This window comes from Prenolepis imparis, unplaced genomic scaffold (genome assembly GCF_030444845.1).
Source record: "Prenolepis imparis isolate NDT839.2.m4 unplaced genomic scaffold, iyPreImpa1.0 SCAF_7, whole genome shotgun sequence".
Lineage (NCBI taxonomy): Eukaryota > Metazoa > Arthropoda > Insecta > Hymenoptera > Formicidae > Prenolepis > Prenolepis imparis.
In genome coordinates, this window is record NW_028141165.1 from 7,615,707 (window position 1) to 7,633,856 (window position 18,150).

Below are 18,150 nucleotides of genomic sequence, written 5' to 3' on the forward strand. Positions count from 1 at the left end.
GCGGCGCCCTGGCGCATCCCCCACCATGCACCCCCCACTCCCTACTCCCCACTCCGCGCACCAAATTCCGACCGCGTGACGCTGCGCCACTTGAAGGTTAAAAGTCGAACGCACCGCGCACATCGACACGCGCTCTCTCTCTCTTCCGTCTCCCGTCTCCCGTCCCGTGTTGCACGATTTGAAATTGGCAACACTAGCTCAACCTGAACTTTGTAACAAACCTAGTGATGTAATACTGAAGTCATAATTCATATAGAAAAGGACACACACATATTGGATGGATCGCTACTTTGTCAGGAATTCGTCGATTGGTTGGTACAATTATAAAATAACTTCGTACTTTATGAATTGTAATGAAAATAAATAATAATTCACAATTAATTTCACTGTTTAAATTGATAAATACAATTATTTTAAAAATTATTATAAATTTATAAATAAATTATTAAAAAACATTTCCTGTGTGTACAAGTGCAAGTTGAGCATGTTTTTACTTCAGGTAGTAAATATAAAAAAAAGAGACAAAGAGTAAAGAGTTTTCTGACTCTTTGTATTTTTTTCCAGCTATCAGGAAGTATTTTAATGTTATGAATATTATGCATTTAAATAGTGGAATTGGTTGCTAATTCATATAAACGTAGCCGCTTATCAGCTGTGATCGAAGGTTGATCAGCTGATAGACAATATGGCGGCGACACACACATATCCCCACAATGATGATGAGTGTGCGATATAACGAGTGCTAAAGTGTAGTTTCAGCATCGTTAATACCTGAAGTAAATATGTAAATACTTGAAGCTATGGGTTGAATGGGGCGAAACGAAAATTTAAATACGTAAGTCGGAAATTGATGTGTCAGAAATCCGGCACGCGGTACGATTAGGTTATTTAATTCGCGCTAAGATTTTTTTCACTCTCTTCGAATACAAAATGATTACTTTTTAATTGCTAATTAAATGATGGCGAAGATACATATGGTCTAATATATCGTAGATTTATGTACATTGAAATTACTACATTTCTTTGTAAGAAAATATCAATAATGTAATAATTGAATATAAAAATATAATTACTTCAGATTAATTCTCAGATAATTCATGATAATTCGCTGATACAAGTGTGAAATCTAAAAAGCGAGAGACTTGAATACTGATAATTAGCTAATCTTTGTTTTTTATTCTTTCAGATAAAAATATGCCTAATTCAGTATGCAATTTGCCACGAATATCTTTGGACAAGTATGTAAAAAGGGAGAATACATTTAAAATTAGGACAATTGAATATTCTCTCTCTCCTGGATGTTTCTGGTGTTTCTAAAAATTATACTAATATGAGTAACGTTACGTCGCAGAAGCTTTCGTTGTATTCAATTTTGAAAATCAAAAATGATGATCTCAAGGAATTTATTTGCGGCTGGGGAGCTGCTGTCATCAACGTCAGTGTCACTTTCCCACTTAATAAAGTCATATTCAGACAGGTATGTAACTCAAATAACTCTAATAAACATTTCTCTGCACATTATGATAACACAAGGTGTTTATACTCTGCAAAATCTTTCTTAGAAATTTATTTTTATTAGGAAATTCTTATAGAATTTTATTGAGACTCAATTTTTAAGAAAATTCTCTCTGATAATTTTATTCTTACATGCATTTAACAATATACATTTGTAGATTGGTCAAGTTGTAAATTATATGTTTAAAATATATTATAAATATATATATATGTATACTTTTTGTTTATATTATATTCAATATTTTAGCAAAATATTGAATATGCTGTATACATTTTTCATTGTTATTTTTAAGCGATAAAAAATACAAATGTTTGGCAAATAAAAAGTATTTATCTTATGAAAGCCACTCAGTGGTTTTAAGTATATTTTTAAATTTAACATTTGAAATTCTGAAGTGGCTCTTAATTTTTCTTACGAGTGAAAGTGATTTGTGCATTAAAAAAATGTACACAATAAAAACCTTATTTTACAAAATTGCATGTAAAAATTCTCTAATTTTACCTAGAATTTTGAATAAAAATATCTAAAAAATCAAGATATAAGATTTCTATAATTGTAAAATTGTATAAAATTTAAGTCGATACCTTGAAACACATTTGATCATCGGTATAAAAATTATTTCTGTTACGACACAGATTTTGGAAGGAGTACCAGTGAGTGCTGCGGTTGGGCAGATATCGCAAGAGGGAATACGATTGCTGTATCGTGGAATCTTACCACCTCTGTGCCAAAAGACCTTATCCCTTAGTCTAATGTTCAGCACATACGAAGGATGCAAACAGAGATTCTGCTTACTCACGAAAAACGACGTGCTGGCTAAGGTACTGGCGGCGAATATAGCCGGCACGGTGGAAGCTGTGCTGATGCCGCTCGAGAGAGTACAAACGCTGCTGCAGGATTGGCGATATCACAACAAATTTAAGAACACGTCCCACGCGTTCAGGTATCTATTGACGAATTACGGCGTGTCCGAGTGTTATCGCGGCATGGTTCCTATCATATACAGAAACGGCTTGTCCAATCTAATGTTCTTCACTCTGCGAGATCAGTCGAAGGCGTTGATGGGCGAACAGGATTCACTGCTGACGAACTTTGTCAGCGGTGCGCTCATCGGTGGCTTCACCAGTACAGTGTTCTATCCGATGAATGTAATAAAGATACACATGCAGACAAAAATTGGTGGCAGCTTTGAGAAATTTCAGGTTGTGATCCGCGATACATATATCGCCAGAGATCGAAGTTTAGCTTCTTTTTACAAGGGCGTACACTTGAACTACATGAGGTCTTTCATTAGTTGGGGTGTGATAAACGCATCGTACGATTTCTTGAAGAGTATTTTCTTTGAAATCGTTTAATGGAGAAGAAAAGTATCTTTATTTCCTATTTTTATTTAGCAAATTTATTTCACGTCTCGCTATATACTGATATTTTAGACAACAGTAGGAAATTGTACTCTTTGTAGAAAGATGTAAATATCGCGGTCGCACATTCGCTTCCTGCTATAAATATACAGGATTGCACATAGGAAAGAAATTTATAAATATGTATTTATAAATTTAATTATATTTATGTAAAAAATTTATCTATCTAATTTTAATAGGTGTTTGGAGATAATCAGACTGATCTAGTTTCTTTTTAATGAATAAGAATAATTCACGCTAGATGGATTTAAAAAAACATTTTTTTATTTACAAAAAAAATTGAATGATTTGTATATACACACACAAATCATAGATAGGTGTAACTAATAATTTGATAAACAAAAATCTTTGATAATTTAATCTTTGATGACACTGAATATAAATTTTCACGATGTGAATTTTTTAACTCAAATATTTTAAATGTGCGTAATTTATAAGTAGGTGGAAAAAATTAAAATTAAATTAATAAAATTTAAACAATTGCTCTAAATCTTGAGAAAAATGATATTTTTCATGGTTGATAAAATGATATAAACATAATTATTCCATGTTTTATGTTTATTCCATAAATTGTACATAATTATACTGAAATACTTTATAAAAATTCTCTGATTATAGTTACAGGAATACAGGAATACTCTGTGGAAAGTCTCTGAATTTTGAGATGTCTAAAATTTGAGATATCACTAAAATTCAGTGGTACGATTTGTAATGTGTAATATGACATTGTGTGTCAAAATATTTGAATAATCCAAAAAAGTAAGGAAAAGAGAAATATTCGATATTTATTATTGCAATAATACATATGTGATATTATATAATGTAAAAATATCGAAGAATTTTCTTATTTAAAATAATAAAAGGGAAACAATATTCTTTCATATGGTATTAATTTTATACCATGCATATATGATGATGGTATTTTTATTTTGTGATATAATTTACGTGTGATATAAATTTACGAAACATAGTCAACAATTTGATCAACGAGATGTGATCTGATACAATGTTATAATTGTATGATTTAATATACATAAAATAGTCGAAAAAATTATGTCAAAAATTTGATATAAGTATTAAATATTACGCTCTGGATATTTATATTATGTACTGACGCTGAGACACATGGAGATGTAAAAGTAACGCAAAATATAACATAATTTCGGAAGCGGTTTTATTCTATTGTAACTATAATAGATATATTCATATTTCGTATCCTCTCAAAATTCCCGCCGAATGAAAATGAAGCTAATACAGGATCGCCTAAAAAGAAGTTCGTTTTGGCAATTGTGTGTGTCGAATTGACAAGAAAATAGTCATCTCTCTCCTTATTCTACAAATCTATTTCTATATTAAAATTTGGAGCATCATTTTATACAGAGAATGGAATATTTTCGGATATAATTGTACGAATTCGAGCGTCGCATTATATATAGAGAATACATAAGAAAGGTATATATAAATTTATTTCTATAATTAAAATTTAATCAAGATATGAATTCAATTTCTGTGAAATTAATTCTGAAATATCCTTAATTTTCGCAGACGCGAGTTGCAGACGGAAGGAGGTCGATATCCGAGAATAGGATGGATATAGGAACCAGGGGCACCAGGTCGCCTCGATACGCCCCTGAACGAACCGGCGCTTATGCGCGGCGCCCTGCATAAATCGATGCGCCGTTGCTTTCTTTCTCTTTCTCTCAGCCCGGGCGATATATACATGTGTCACGCTACATCGGCGCCTGCCATCAGGCTACCTTACCTTCGTCGTCTGGAAGCGTGTCGCGTCTCTTCCGGTCTCGCCTAACCGAAATTTTCCTACTCGACGTTCCAGCATAAACGTTACATATAGGTACGTTATACTATTATACTTCATAATCCACATATGTAAGTATACAATATATCAATATATATTATATTATATAATATATTTGTATTATATTATTTTTTTATAATATATTATATATTTATATTTATTATATATTACATATTTATTGTATATTTTTCTACTATGTTTATATTTGATATATTTAAATTTCATAACCTATTTTAATTTCGGGGAGTTGAGTTTTTTTGACGTTTCGCGCAAGGCAGGAGGGTGATTTTCGCGCGCCTCGGAAATTGAAAACGCAAACCGGTACATGAATCCCCTCCAGCCTTGCGCGTGAAGGCAGTTCCTCTCCTCTCCCCTAGCCCCCCTTCGCCCACCCCTCCGATTTACGCTGGTTTCTCGCGCAGGGAGAGCCGCTATGATGAAGGGCCGTCGCTGGCGTCGCGAGGAACGGCCCGGAACAGCCGGGACGGTGGGAGTCGCGATAGTGCGGTAGTCGCCGATGTCGCCAGCGGTAACCAGCAGCACGGCGGGCCTCGTCGCCGAGGAGGCTGACAGCAGCAGCGGCAGCGCGACGAGTCGCGGACGGTACTCGGTCGCCCCAGGGTGCCGTCACCTCACCGATCGCGCCCGAGAATAATGAGAATCAACGCGACGAAGATGAGCACTCCGATCGAGGAGAAGATTGATCAGAAGCTCAAGGTACGTCTGTATGTATGTGCATAGCTTGTCTCTCTCTTTCTCTCTCTCTCTTTCGGAGGGGAAAAAAGGGCCAAGGCGATCTCGCACGCTGACCGTCGATCTTCAATGATCAATAAAGCGCATCCGCGGGCTCCTACTCGGTCAAGTAATCCTCTCTGGTCGCGTCTCGTAGGGTCTCGCTTGAGATGTGCGGCGAATGTTATCCTGGATCTTATCTGTATATATTGTTGCGTTTTCGGCGTATTAAAGTCACGATTAGAGAGCCCGAACGGAATTGTAGTTAATTCGAAGATTAATTAAAGATATTCCTTGTATCTGACGTTTAATGCGATTGACGGCGAGATTTTACTCCGTAATTTCGTTAGGATAAGCGTGTCGTTAACGTGATTTGACAGATAGACACTTATGTAACGATCCCGGATATTTTAACATGCAAATCCAGTTATATTTATTTGACATTTTAATATATAATTATACAATTATACATTTTCCAATTATATTTAATATTTAAGGGAGTTTTATATTTCTTCGATAAAAGATACAACACGAGATATTATCATTTCTCTGATACAAGGGAGCAAATAATACCATCTTATTTCATTAATCTTAAGTACAGTCCGTCTCTTTCTCTCTCTCTCTCTCTTTCTCTCATTTCGAGTTGGTTCCTCCAGTAATGAATATTTGATGTTAAACGTTAATCACAGATTGCAGTCACGGCATCATTTACCACTGGATATGGTATGCGAGCTCGGCCTCTTGTTTTTTTGCATACGATAAGAGCGAATGAAAGGTCAAAAGAGCCGTGTGTATGCGACTGCAACTGCATTTTAGTCGGGTCGCGTTGCACACGTAATTCTACTCGTTACACTTCGTCCGCTTCAGGCAGATACACGCGTACATACTGATGAAGCAATATCATCCGGATGTGCCATAATTAGAAGAAGCATTCATGGAGTGTGTGTCCTCTCCTCCTCGGGATTTATCATTCGCGCAAAAACTTCGAAAATCCCTTCAAGATACACATGTCTTTCCTAAATAAAATCTCAATAGTCATTTTAATTTAATTATTTCATATTTAATATTATATATATTTAATATTAAAATAAAAATATTAAATATATATTATTATTATTAATATTTAATATAATTAATAATTTATATTTAATTTAATTATATCAAAGATATAAATAATTTTCTTGCATTGTATCTTGCTTCGAGAAAAAGAATGTCTCTCCTTAGTGCAAAGTCTAAATAATTTTTTTTTACGTTTTTAGAAGTCGAAGATGTGATGCGGATGAGAGTTACGGTTTTGGACTTGGAATTTTCTGGACCATCGCTCGCGCATCTTCAGCGCATCTCCTCGCGTCAATTATTCTCTTTACGCTCTCAGATTCTCGTCGGCACGTTTTATCATCCCCGATGTGAAATTCACGCCGCGACAGGTGCATGAAATGTTTCTCGCGATCGAAACATCGTTAATCTCCCGTAAACGAGCAGCAATTTGGCCCCCGAATTGTCGGAAAATGGTGAGAGAAATTTCATCGACCGCGCGTTTTGTCATTTTTTTTTTGCGGAAATCTTGTTTAGAATCGATTCGAGTTGGTTAATCGCGATTTTTTTCGCTTCCTTCCAAATCGTAGTAGCTACATATTAGCTATAGATGCATATGTAACGATGGACTATAGGATCTCAACGCTGATCGATATTGGACATAGAATCGACCGTTTCCATAAGCGTTAGTTAATTAAAGATGACTGAAGAAGCTAGTTTAAACGCGATTCTATGTCCTCCTTTTTAAATGTAGAAGGAGGATCCAGAGGATGACAGTTGAATCTTACTTAATTTTAACGAATGCGCTCTTGTAGAAATAACCTACCGTTGAAATTGGTTATTTCAATTTTTTTAAATTGCTAATTTATTGTATCGCTGGTTTTTATCGCTGGATTGTATCGCTAGTTTTTATCGCTGGTTTTTATCGCTGATTTATATCGCTAGGTTGTATTGCTGGTTTTTATCTCTGGTTTGTATCGCTAGAATTCTAGGCTTTATAGTCCAAGAAATCTCAAACAGCACTTAATTGATGCCTTTGCATAAACGAACCTTATCATTCGCTTTGATAGATGCTCCTGCGTATATGTACCCCAAATTGGCAGTTTAGTATCTGCCATTAAGCAACTCTATGGAGAAGATCAATATTCGTGCCGCGGATACCAATTAATTTAATTACTTTGACTATGTTGTTAATAATGTTTTACTATGCCGATAATATTTTGCTACGTTAATAATGTGTATATATAATATCACATTTTGCTGGATTATATAAGAATTTGCTACATTCAATAATCTCATTACATGACGATACATCGCGCGTTGCAGAGTTCATTTTTATTTCCTTCGGAGAAATTGCGATTTTTTTTTAACGATAGTTTGTTGCGTCGTAATAAAGTTCTCGATCCTGCAATCGCGTAACGAGTGTTTCGCGTTGGTTTTTTTCCGAGTCAAAAGGAATGGAAAGAGAGAGAGTAGAGAGCTTATATCAACGACATCCATCATTTTCGCTCTTCGGATATTGAAGATTATTACGAAAAAGGTCGCGACAGCGAGAAAATTCTCAAAACTCCGTTAAATATTCCACACGTTGAATTTATAGAGAACTATATATATGATAATAATGCATAAAATGGGAAAGGAGGGCATAATCTATTCCGAAATTGTAAAGTCGAATTTTTTCTCCCTCATTTTATTTTTGATACTTTAAAAATATGAGACACATAATCGTAATTTTAGAAAACTTTATAAAAAAAGAATTCACGTACTTGAATCTCACGCAAACTAATGTTATACTTTGACAATTGGTTCTTCACGTTCCGCTGAAACATATTTCGAGGAGATAGTTTAGCGTCCTGATAATAATTAATTGATGTCGGATTAATTGGAACGGACGAATTGTTAACGAGGACAAATAACGAATAGATGCTGCCTGTATGATGTATGTGTGTGTTCGCGTTTACTAAAAATATAATGTATAAATGTGTAAGGAGGACATTCAGGAAAATCTGTTAAAATATAAAATGTCGCCCTGCTTATCTGATTTTAACGACCCCAAAAAATTTCATTTATCAGCCAAGTTTTCAATTGTCACTCAATACATAATATATATATGTACGAAAATCGATCAATTTAGCGGCTCTTCGGAACTTTCGCGACCAATCGAGTGCAATTTTCTTCGACGAGATCGATTCGTTCGCCGTTATGTAAAAAAGCAGATGCGGATATATTTTTTATAAATTCACGTTCGATTCGATAAACCACTCCGATTTTTCAATCTTTATATATTTTGTTTTCCCTATTCGGCGTTTTTTTTATTTTTTTAAATTTTTTAAATAAAATGCACAATTTATGCAGAAGTTTAATATTGAAGAATATTGACAGCTCTCTTATCGCGAACGATTTATTCCCTATCGACATCTTGAGAAAAATGGAAAATCAACATTAGCCGAAGAAACTCATTAATGAAAGATAGCAACGCGTCGAGTTATATCCTGGATCCGCTATATATGTTACACACTTATACTATCTATATAAATGTTGACTGGTTCTCTCAATCATTTAACTGTTTTTCCCTCTACCTTCTATTTACGGTTTTGATCGACGAGGAGAAAAAAAGGAAAGAGAATCAAAATCGAATCGCGAGCTAATACATAATTTAGAAGAGCCTTCATTTCCGAAAAGGATCGATTGATTGAACAAAGTCGTCGTTATATAGGAAAGAAAATAATAAACATTTGTGAAACCGTAACGCGGTTCTTTCGGCGAACCCGCGTGCGGCAAATTAACAAATTTGAATTAATTTAAGCCGATATTGCGGTCTCAGCTTGCGGGTCAAATGTAACAGCCGGATCACACGGTTCGTTCCAAACGAATAGGAAATAACGTAATAACGTTAATTCCGTTTCGAATAATTGAAAACGATCCGAGCTGTAACCTAATAAAACGAACTGACGTCCAATTAAGAATTTATCGAAACCTTTCTCTCAAGTTTCTCATGCATAAATGTATGTTTGGCCGCGTGCAATGACTTCCCTCGATCAATCAATATGCAGAGAAATTCATTAATATCGGTATATTCGGTGCCTCTACTTTTTAAATCTTCGAATCTACTTCCGCATGAATGTTCTCCACCCTCTTCTCTCTCTCTCTCTCTCTCTTTTATTCTCTCTCTAAAATAGCTTTTATTTCCTCTCTTTAATTCAGCGAGTCTTTATCTTGCTTTTCCTGCCTCGGCTCAGTGTTGCGAATGCAAACTACTTTATACGCCGAATATAAAAGCAGAGAAAATAATAGAGAGAACTGCACATACATGCATACATTGCACGCCGTTTATTTTTAAATCTAAAGCCGTAACTCACAAAAATATGGAGTATTTTTTAATCAATTGCGAAGAGATAAATTCGATTTGTTACCATCAGTTTAAAGACGATCAATTTATATGATTTACCAAAAAAAGCCACTCCGTATCTCTTCGCTCGAAATTCTCCATTTGGATACGGCCGCGTGTTTTCTCATATTTTTCGAGCGAATAAAATGACAGTTCTCGATAGACTTCGGCGGGGAAATGGAGTTTTTTTGTCAATTTAAATTTATTATCGATAGGTACGGATGGGAATGGTGACGGTTAGCGATGGGAAGAGCAAACCTATCCCGATGCGTTTGCACCTGTCGATGGAGGTATTGAAGCTTCAACGGGAGGATTTGGAGGTAAAGTGCCTTTCGATAGTGTGTGTCTCATTATTAATTATTTATCGAGATATTTAATTAATTTAGGTATAAAAAGAGCTGGTAAGAACCAGGCACGGATATTAGATGCAACAAAATTATTTAAATTCCTCTACACTTATTTCGAACGTTTTGATTTTCCTTTGGATCATCCTCAGCATATCAATTAGTAAAAAAAAATAATGTGTTCAAAATAAGTATAGAGGAATTTAAAAATAAAATTAAAATAATAAATTAATTATCTAAGGTTCTTAAAATGATTATTAAATAGAAATAAAACTAATAAAATTAATTAATTTTTATATAATTTTAATGTTAATTTCTATTGTGTCAATGTTTAAATCAATTTTATTTGCGCAGAAGATGGTCCAAACCGAGGTCCAAACAAAGGGACCGAAACGTATGTCTTGTTAATTTCTAACTTTAATTTACAGTATTTTAATAAATTTATTTGCATGATAATTACTGTGCTGCCTTGTTTTACTTCTCACAGAGAGAATTTTCTCTTAGAATTTACTAAACTGTATAGTAAAATTAATCAAACATACGTTATATTTTATTGTGATAGATATTATTATTTTTACAGTGATAAATATTAATCAGAGAAATTCTCTCTATTTAATTTAAAAATAATTTTGTCACACCTAATATCTGTGCCCTTATAATAGCCCTTTTTATACCTGAATTTGTATTTATATACACATATCAGAACCTTTTCGATTTATCATAATGAATTAATGTTTAATAATCGCGTCGATATAAACGTGAATACCTTATCGATTACGGACCGCGCTGTATGAAATGTGTCAAAGACGAGAATACATTTTAGCAGGCAGCGAATCACAATAAGCCACCTCTGGACGCCAAGGAGCGAATGGTGCAAATTACCAGGCAGAAGATCGGTGGTCTCGGGTTGAGCATAAAGGGTGGAGCGGAACATAAACTTCCAGTGCTGATATCGAGGATCTATAAAGGTCAGGCCGCCGATCAGTGCGGTCAACTCTTTGTAGGAGACGCAATTATTAAAGGTATCGATAAAACTACGTACTACACGCACGTGTTTGTCTTACATAATTATATTATGTAATACAAGTTTTCCCCCTTGTTATCGTCATGATATTTCATATAACGCGTATTTTATATGTATAGGAAAGAAAAATATTAGCTACCATTAGGTAAATTTTAGGTGTCTTTATATTACACTTGAAATTTAGTTTTAATATGTTTAATTATAATTTAATGGGGAATTTTCTACACTAAATAGCTTCAAAAAAAGTTAGTTACCGCAGTTAAAATTTAAGCATGGTAATTAAATTAAAGATGTATATAAATATAGAAACATCTAAAATTTAGCCATGGTAACTAATATTTTATATATATATCCGTCCTCTTTCTCTACTTTAGATTGATAAATGTTTAATAATAAGATGAGTCGAAAATTCTATGTATATTATGCGTTCATCCTTGCTTCATTCGCGCTAATTTAATTCTACTTAGATTATTTTAGTCTGTATGAAAGCTATGATATCTTCTATTAATATTTGCTCCGTATTATTCACATCGACACGTACTGTGACGCGACATTGACAGTTTAGCGATAGTTGTGTACGGGCACCCTGTACAGTTAATGAGTATCGATTTCAATCTTCTTACTTGTGCCAGTATACACTCGCGCCTATTGAAAGAAAAGTTGACATTTACGCTATTTCGTATTATACTCGAGACAATCAGGATCTTTCTCTTTCTGCCTCTATTTACTATGTATGCTACTCTTTGTGTGTGACAATGTCGAGAATTTATTAAATTGCATAATTCATGCTCTATGATTTTACAGTGAACGGAGAATACATTACGGCGTGCAATCACGACGACGCTGTTAATATTTTGAGGAACGCCGGTGACATAGTAGTTCTGACCGTCAAACATTATCGAGCGGCCAAGCCATTTCTACAAAAGAACGGTACCGTATAAATTAGTTGTGAATTATTGCAAAAATAATTGTTAATTATTTAATTATTGCAAAAATATTGCAAAAATAATACATAATTAATTAAACTATTGTAAAAATAATTGGCTAATGAATTATGTTTCACCTATCTGTACGCTGATATCTTAAATAATGTTTGATTAACAGAGAAGGAAGAGAAACTGGATAACGTTGCCAATGGTACGGCGGAGGACGGATGGATATCGCCCAACAGGCAAGGGGGAAGTCCCAGATGCAGCCACAGTCGACAAAGTTCGAATGCATCTTCCAGTTCGATGCAGTATAAAAGATGGGTGGACGTCATTACGGGTGACTATATTTTTTTCATTCAAGTATAAATAGATCAATTTAAGACACTCTCGGATCACCTTTTTATTCCCTCGTCATATTTGCTATCACTATATTTACGCGCCGATTCTAATATTATCTGAGCTTTATTTATCTCACGTTATATTATTAGTATCTCGGTAAAAAGCGATTGTTATTGCCTTGTTAAGAATGTTTTATATAAATATGACATGTATCTTTATTTCTCCGGGCTGTAAAAATATCGAGCAGCCGCAATTTAAATGCATAATAATTAATAATGACATTTTCAGTCCCGTTGATGATGGCGTACGTTACGAGATACATATTTGGCACCGACAAATTAAGAAGAAACGCGTTCGAAGTGAGGGGTCTTAACGGCGCGCGTACAGGAGTGATACACTGCGACGATAGTGCTATTCTCAGCCAATGGTTAAAATACATAACTGATAACATTACAGGATTAACGCATTTGCAGGTGACAAATTGATCGTATCTTCCATATATCGTATTCCAAATTTTCCAAATAAATAATCAATAACCGATAATTAATCATATATGTATCATATTAAGTGAATTGAACTTGAATTTTGATTTTAGATGAAACTGTACAATCGCAATTTCGGAGTCGGCGAACGCATAGAATACATGGGTTGGGTGAATGAGGCAGTGAGCAATAGTAATCAACCGTGGCAAAGTTATAGACCGCGATTTTTGGCTCTAAAGGGACCGGATCTATTGCTATTTGAGACACCCCCTGTACGTATATTAATACTTTATTTCGTTTATTTCGAGTTCATTCAAACTCATTAATTTAATAATAATTTTATATCAATTTTATATAATTATAATATTTAATATTTATAATTATATATTAATATATTAATACTTACAATTAGTAATAATTTAATAAATAAATTAATAATTTTATGGAGTGCACAATTGTAATATAGACAAATAAAATGAAAGCCTAAACACAGAATACCGCACGTCAAAAGTAGTACTGTTTTTTTTTTAAATCTGTATTAATGTACAATTAAAATACGAAATAATGAGAAATATTGTATATATCGCAAAAATTACATGTATTTAATCGAAGACTCGTCGTTTTCAGTGCAACATCGGCGATTGGTCACGCTGCGCGTTGACCTTCAAGGTGTACCAGACGATGTTTCGCGTGATGCGCGAATCCGAGAACGTGGACGAGCGGCAGCACTGCTTCCTGGCGCAAAGTCCAGGAAAACCGCCACGTTACTTGAGCGTCGAGACCAGGCAAGAACTCCTGCGGGTCGAGGCGGCGTGGCACACCGCCATATGTTCGGCTGTTACGTATTTAAAGGTATGCGTCGTGATCCGCGTGCAAAAGAATTCGACATCTCTTTTCTTACGTTCTTTTTTTTTACTCTTTCAGAGCAAAACCTTCCCAGTGACCTTCAATAGCAGAAGCGCGGGTCTAACGCTCGAATGGACGCAAGGATTCACGTTGTCGTACGAAGGGATCGGCGAGATCGCGTGGCGTTACAAGTTCTCTCAATTGAGAGGGTCCAGCGACGACGGTAAAAGCAGGCTCAAATTACACTTCCAAGAACCGGATAGTATCGCTATCGAAACGAAGGTAAAATTGAACGTCCTCTGTGGTTAATTAAAAAAATTCAATATAGTGGAATGTGCATTTATTACGTTTTGCATACATTTCAACAGGAATTGGAGTGTTCCCAGTTGCAAAACTTGTTATTCTGTATGCATGCGTTTCTTACCGCGAAGGTAGCCGCGGTAGATCCTACATTTTTAACATCGACCACTCCGTAAAGAGCTGTGTAATATATATATATGTAATATGATATAAACGTTATATTGCCGACGAAGTCACCAAGTGGATCACTTTTGTGTTCTGTTGTCGTTATACGGACTATAGATAGCTTGAGAGATACGAGAGCTTGAAGTGTGTGCGCTGAAAATTTGCTGAAAGGAGAGGAAGAGGAGAAGTAAGAGCAGCAGTAGAAAAAAAGGAAGCGACAGAAACTAGTCAATATATCCAAAAAATATTTTTATCGTTTACATATACGGATCACAAAGCGGTACTACTATATTCATCCTACCAAGCCAATTTCACTATAGTATACATATGAACCTAACGGCTATTATAGTATTAAACGCATCTAAGTTTAAGGATTCCCAAATTTCTAGGAGCGGCAATTTATGGACGATTGCCCGCTTACGTTATCTGCTTTTGCTGTACGTATTTTTTCTTTTTTGAAATTTTTGAGAACATAATGTGTGTGTATACATATAACTATATATTTAGTATATAGTATACGCTTACGAATATATTTTTATTATATTTTAGTAATTTATTCTCGTTCTTCCCTGTTTCGGACATTTTAAGATTGTGCTTTCAAAAAAATTATCGTTCAGTATTAAGTAAAATAATAATATTGAATTTGAATTTATAGAAATCTATATACCGCGAGAAGGTTCACGGTTTTTAGGTTATATAATAATGACGAATAGTGTTTTTAGTTATACAAAATTTTATTTGTATACTTATATTGCATTGCGTACCATACATATATCAGGTGCCTTAAAAAAACCATGAACAAGAAGTAGCTAAATTAAAGGAGGCATCAAATTTCTGTTTCTCGTCAATGAAGAGAATCATTACACATTCATGTATTTAGACTTATGATAAAGCAAGAACAAGTTGCATTTCAGTAAAAAAAAGAAAAGAAAAATTGTAATTTGCAATTTTAAAGAGATATACTTTGAGTGTGATTGAACTGAAAATAAAACAGTATTGATTAAAGAGTGTGATTGAATTGAAAATAAAACAGTATTGATTCGTCCATATGATAAAACGTTAAAGTATAACAATATTACAGCCCTATATAGCAATAAATTACAATCTACAATTAGATGTGGCTCACACTCAAACATAATGGATATTGAAATAGTTTCTTTTTTGATGCAGTATTATCGATGGGGGCAACAAAGTTCTGCAAATTAAGCGTAAATATCATTAATATCGAGTTAATATAACAGTCATTGAAACTTGTAATTGTTGACTTCTCTATATTAGGCTACTATAGCTATGTTCTATTGATGGTTTAACTTACACGATTTGTGAAAACTCATCTGTATGAATAATTCTAATAAGCGAGAGAACGTCGTATATATATATATATATAATATACTGAAAGCTTATTTGATACGTAATGAATATACGAATGTCATGCTTTAACGCAACTCGAAAGATCTATAATATCTTTAAATATATCAATTATCTCTTTCCAATCACTAGCTATAGCGCGACATAGAGTTAATTAACACTGTATATTATGTGAGTATCTTATCAGTTTGCAATTATATTTAAAGCAATAAATCTATAATGAACGAACAACAAGAGAAAAATGATAAGCGAGTAAGATATAAACATATATGTACGATAAGAAAACTCTGTATACAGCAATAGTTACACGACGAGAAAAGAAATAGTATCATTATCGATAGAATTTGCGAGAATGTTGCACGTTTTTCCAATGTACGCCTAATCGTTCTTTAGTTTCTTATACGTAAGACGAATGATCATGTACGCTGTGTCGTATAGACAGAAGATGTAAAATTTATTGTATCAATTAATTTTAATGTCGAGGGGACCGTCACGTGTTTTTTTATTTCCATTGCGTGTTTCGGGAGTTTCCGGTTACTCGTAGACAGTGCCTACAAAGTAACATAGAGAAAATGTAAAAAAAAGTCCGCTCCTTTCTGTTTATTATGTCATAAAATATCGAATGCCGATTGTACTTTTCTAGTCTATCAAAGCATCGGAATCCTTTATCTAGACACATTTAATATCATTCTTCACTTTCTCTCGGTTGACGCGAGGATCTGAAAGATTTTCGAAAAAAGAAAATGGCCATTTTTTTTATAAAATTCGTTACACGGATGTTTATCACATGTAAGAAAAACAAAGTATTCTCCTGCCCATTTTTTCGAACATTATTCACGATATAATGGGTATATATCATATAGTATTATAGGAATTAAATGATATCTTGAATTTAAGCGCAGAGCGATGTGGCGATGATTATAATAACGATAATTTAACTTGAAAATTTATATTTGTTTGTTATAAATTTGTATTTTTCGATAGTACCTATTTTTATATCCATTTATGTAAGTTAAACTTAAAATTCGATTAATATTTAAATAATGATTATTGAAGATTATATTACGCACCACATAAGATCTAAAATTTCATTATATTACTTTACCAATTTTTGGTTGAATAGAACTGGAGTAAAAATTTAAAAATTAAAAATTGATACAAGTAAAAGTTGAAACTAATACCAGAACAATCTAGACTTAGATAATATTGCGGAAAGTATATTTTATTGTATTCTATTGTAGCAAACATTTGTGCCAAATGGCTTTAACGTCATCAGTTAGATTTCTTTAAGAAAATTGATCAAAATGTTCTTTTTACATCTTTTATCTTTTATTTTATTAAGATAATATTTGATTAAAATAGTATTTAATTTATATAATATTTATATCTTGATGTTTAATTTGCTAAAATTTTAAAATGTGATACGTTAGATAATTATTTCCTTTCTTTAACTGATGTATTATGCTCATCATGTATTCTCTGCGCTTAAAGTCAAGAGAATTACCGAAAACTGCACAATTATACTATATATAAGTAAGTTAATTAAGAAATAATGGAATGAAGCTGGAAAAAAAAATCTGAAGCAATTAGATCTAAATTACTTATAGTCATTTATCGAGAAACTGCAGGTTGTTCTATACATAGCGAATTGTTGAAAAATCTCCAACATAATATATTGTATACTCTATTATACTTTTAATGAATTAATTAAATTCCTTTTATATTTGTTAGAAAGAGAAACGACAAAAATTATATTTAAAATTAAATCAAGAATTTTTTTAAATTTGAATTTGTAGAGTGTAAAAGTACAATCCTGATGATGTAATTAATTTATGAGTTTTTTTTTTATATCCACAAGTTGGACAGTATAATTTTTCCTCGAATTTTTACTTATTTATATGTATGAGTTTTGTAATTCAGCTCATTCCATAAGTTATAACAATAGCATAGCTGTATACAAAGCGTACTTTGGCTACAGACTCTGAATATTCAACTGATTAGCGAGGACTTGTGAATTCAGACCCTATTGTTTTGTATATTTCGTTCATTAGATTCATCTTCCTTTTTCTTTTACCTTTTTTCATGCATATACTTATACCGGATAGGAACAGAATGGAACAGTAAACTCGCGACGCCGGCTTAATATTAATCTTACATTTCGAAATATATAGTTTATCTATTATGTCTATCCACCCCCCCCCCCCATTGACAATATGTTCCAAAATATATCATTGTTAGAAGTTACAAATTAGATGCATTCTTAATTGCCTATCGGTTTTCTTTCTATTTCTCTCCCCTTTATTGTATTCCGCGTATATTATTAAGACATACTTATATAATTTAAAAAATGAAAACATGAATTTTATTCAATTTATATTAATTCTCAATTATTTTTTATGAACAAGCTATTGCGTTGGTTTTTGTATTTAGAAACTGATGTAGAAA

The 18,150-nt window shown here is 33.4% G+C and overlaps 2 protein-coding genes across 7 annotated transcripts; both read left to right on the top strand.

Moving 5' to 3' along the window:
• The first annotated feature begins 137 nt into the window (after positions 1 to 137).
• On the top strand, positions 138 to 4,105 carry LOC145938188 (mitochondrial nicotinamide adenine dinucleotide transporter SLC25A51). Of its 2 annotated transcripts, XM_083041629.1 has the most exons (4): positions 138 to 311; positions 565 to 835; positions 1,187 to 1,477; positions 2,152 to 4,105. In XM_083041629.1, exons 3-4 carry the CDS (start codon positions 1,331 to 1,333, stop codon positions 2,869 to 2,871), a joined length of 867 nt encoding a protein of 288 aa, XP_082897755.1. In that variant the 5' UTR covers positions 138 to 311; positions 565 to 835; positions 1,187 to 1,330; the 3' UTR covers positions 2,872 to 4,105. The 2 variants fall into 2 exon arrangements, with proteins under 2 accessions (XP_082897755.1, XP_082897756.1); XM_083041630.1 differs by lacking the exon at positions 565 to 835.
• A 134-nt stretch (positions 4,106 to 4,239) lies between these two features.
• Syn2 (Syntrophin-like 2) lies at positions 4,240 to 17,974 on the top strand. Of its 5 annotated transcripts, none has more exons than XM_083041626.1 (12): positions 4,240 to 4,389; positions 4,483 to 4,789; positions 5,176 to 5,470; positions 10,124 to 10,228; positions 11,076 to 11,274; positions 12,081 to 12,206; positions 12,381 to 12,542; positions 12,833 to 13,017; positions 13,140 to 13,298; positions 13,654 to 13,878; positions 13,951 to 14,154; positions 14,241 to 17,974. In XM_083041626.1, exons 3-12 carry the CDS (start codon positions 5,408 to 5,410, stop codon positions 14,346 to 14,348), a joined length of 1,536 nt encoding a protein of 511 aa, XP_082897752.1. In that variant the 5' UTR covers positions 4,240 to 4,389; positions 4,483 to 4,789; positions 5,176 to 5,407; the 3' UTR covers positions 14,349 to 17,974. The 5 variants fall into 5 exon arrangements, with proteins under 5 accessions (XP_082897752.1, XP_082897753.1, XP_082897754.1 ...); XM_083041627.1 differs by having other exon boundaries at positions 11,079 to 11,274; XM_083041628.1 differs by lacking the exons at positions 4,240 to 4,389; positions 4,483 to 4,789; positions 5,176 to 5,470 and adding an exon at positions 6,761 to 6,996 and having other exon boundaries at positions 14,455 to 17,974.
• Positions 17,975 to 18,150: the final 176 nt, after the last annotated feature.

What these genes read in the sequence shown, in the direction of transcription:
- LOC145938188 (XM_083041629.1), top strand. Translation starts at nt 1,331, where the DNA reads ATGAGTAACGTTACGTCGCAGAAGCTTTCGTTGTATTCAATTTTGAAA. An exon ending in ATAAAGTCATATTCAGACAG is followed by an intron (nt 1,478 to 2,151) that starts GTATGTAACTCA and finishes GTTACGACACAG; the next exon opens with ATTTTGGAAGGAGTACCAGT.
- Syn2 (XM_083041624.1), top strand. Translation starts at nt 6,922, where the DNA reads ATGTTTCTCGCGATCGAAACATCGTTAATCTCCCGTAAACGAGCAGCA. An exon ending in CCCCGAATTGTCGGAAAATG is followed by an intron (nt 6,997 to 10,123) that starts GTGAGAGAAATT and finishes TATTATCGATAG; the next exon opens with GTACGGATGGGAATGGTGAC. An exon ending in GCCATTTCTACAAAAGAACG is followed by an intron (nt 12,207 to 12,380) that starts GTACCGTATAAA and finishes TTTGATTAACAG; the next exon opens with AGAAGGAAGAGAAACTGGAT.